This window comes from Microtus ochrogaster, chromosome 19, assembly GCF_000317375.1.
Source record: "Microtus ochrogaster isolate Prairie Vole_2 chromosome 19, MicOch1.0, whole genome shotgun sequence".
Lineage (NCBI taxonomy): Eukaryota > Metazoa > Chordata > Mammalia > Rodentia > Cricetidae > Microtus > Microtus ochrogaster.
Window position 1 is genome coordinate 43,560,738 of NC_022021.1, and position 2,077 is coordinate 43,562,814.

Consider the following 2,077-nt stretch of genomic DNA (forward strand, 5'->3'; position numbering starts at 1 on the left):
GGGCAACAAAGAGAAACAATCAAACAAAGATAGCCGGGTTTAAATATTTCTAAGGCAACTGTAGGATATTATCTTTGACGATATTGTAACGAAGCCAACATACTAGGTTAAATGAAATATTAACTTCATGTTCTTTCCTTTCAGAAGTATTATTACTTCTATAAAACACAAGCACACATGTGTCACATGTTTTCTTCCTTTTGGACAATACTGACCCACATGAGCGCCGGCACATTTGAAATGCTTCTGTTTAAAATTTCTTGAACAGTTCCTTGGGATTCTCCCATGCCCTGTGTGTAGTTCTGGCTAAGGGGAATCAGCAGGTACAGTTAGCTTTGTCCCCTGCAGATTAAAACTCAAGTTTACACAGTGCCTTTGGGGTCTCAGGCAAGTCTTGGGATGGAAAAAACTTGGCTAGGAAGCAAGGACAGTTAGGAATGATTTCAGGCTGTGGGAAACTATGGATTCGTGTTTCAATTTATCAAATTATAATATAAATACCTTTTCTCCTGAAGTTAGAAGTGCTTACAATTTTCTCATCCAAATAAATTACAAATACATAGATTTGCTTATAGACGACACTGAGAATGACGTTAATGTGAGACCTGCAAGACACCTGGTGGCTAACTGTCAAGAAATAGCTCTGAATTTTTCTTCTGCTTCCCAGTGGGTAGCCTGGGGTCCCGCTAGTTTGTCCGGATCAGGAATGTTCCCTGTAGCTGGAAGCCAGAGGAGGGAGCTGGTCCAGGAGGAGCATTGCTTGTCGCCATGGCAACCCGGGAGCAGCAAACAGCCCTGCATATCCGACAACACTCAGTTGAGGAGACTCCTGAGGAAGGCTGTGTGGCTGTGTGTCCCTGCACTACACCTTGACCACTGCACGGAGTCCAGGAGCGCCGCGTCATGGAGAAGCTGGTACTGTGAGCGTTCCACTGGGGTGATTCCCGCACCCAGACGACGGAGGGCTCCCAGCGCCACGGGTGGCGGCAGAGGCGAGGGGGTCTGGCATGCGTTTGTTCTGGGGTTAAACTTCGGAAGTTTGGGGCTTGAAAGCACTTTCATGAGCTTTTTTGTGACAAGAGTTGTTGGGGGTATTTTTGCAGGTTTCCCCAGGCAGCCCAGAGTGCTCCAGCCGATTGGGGCCCTAAATGTAAAAGTGGGTACCTCAAGGGTCACCTCCTCCCCACCCAGTATCTTCGTCTTTATCCCACTTACTAATCTCACTGCTAAGCGGACGCTAGTGGTCAGCTACTTAGACTGAAGTCACCAGGTTGTCCCGTAGTGAGCATCACAGATATCCAGGTGTGGTAAAGGTCACTTTTGTGTCCGTTTGTTGGCTGTTACCAGCTCTCACTAGTCCTTTGTGTTTGGGCAAAAGCAAATGTTTAGTTCCCTTGGAGAGAGGGAGAGAAAAGGGTAGGGCGAGGTAGAGATAGGGTTAGTTTGGTTTAGGGATAAAAGCCCCATACAGGTGGTTTCCTCTCTTTGGCACAGCAGGTGAGACACAGAACAGAAGATGCAAGCAAACTAACTTTCTTTTCGTTTAGTTTTGCTCCCTTTAAATTGTTGGTTGTTTATTTGTGTTTCTTTGAGGCTGAGGAGCCAACTTAGGGCTCTATGAATTTAGGAGCTAAGAACTCTAGCAGAGAACCACACCCTAACCCTATTCTTTAGTTTCAGTGACTGTTTCAGAGTAAAAAAAAGAATCCAGGCAAATCTTATTTGTCTTCAAGGAATAGTGTATATGTGTGTATTTAAAGGAATAGTGTATATGTGTGTATTTACATTGTATATGCTTCATTTAACCATACCACATATTGCTGCATTACTATAAAAATCAATAAAATATGAAAATTGTATTGTTTAAGAAATGTGAATACATACTTACTGAATGAAGACCAGAGATTATATCTACAGCTCATCCACTTTGGCACTTTCTTTTCTGTAAAATCTTGAGTTATTTTAGTTGACAAAATTGTTCCCATTGCCGGGCGATGGTGGCGCACGCCTTTAATCCCAGCACTCGGGAGGCTGAGACAGGCGGATCTCTGTGAGTTCGAGACCAGCCTGGTCTACA

At 44.3% G+C, this 2,077-nt stretch overlaps 1 protein-coding gene across 1 annotated transcript in view; it reads left to right on the forward strand.

Annotated features, from left to right (window-relative positions):
• The first annotated feature begins 852 nt into the window (after nucleotides 1-852).
• Dnah5 (dynein axonemal heavy chain 5) overlaps nucleotides 853-2,077 on the forward strand; it is a 257,325-nt gene continuing 256,100 nt past the window's right edge. The window contains exon 1 of the mRNA XM_005356665.3: nucleotides 853-915. Coding sequence (XP_005356722.2) covers nucleotides 904-915 — 12 coding nt within the window. The 5' untranslated portion in view covers nucleotides 853-903. The remainder of the gene's footprint in view (nucleotides 916-2,077) is intronic.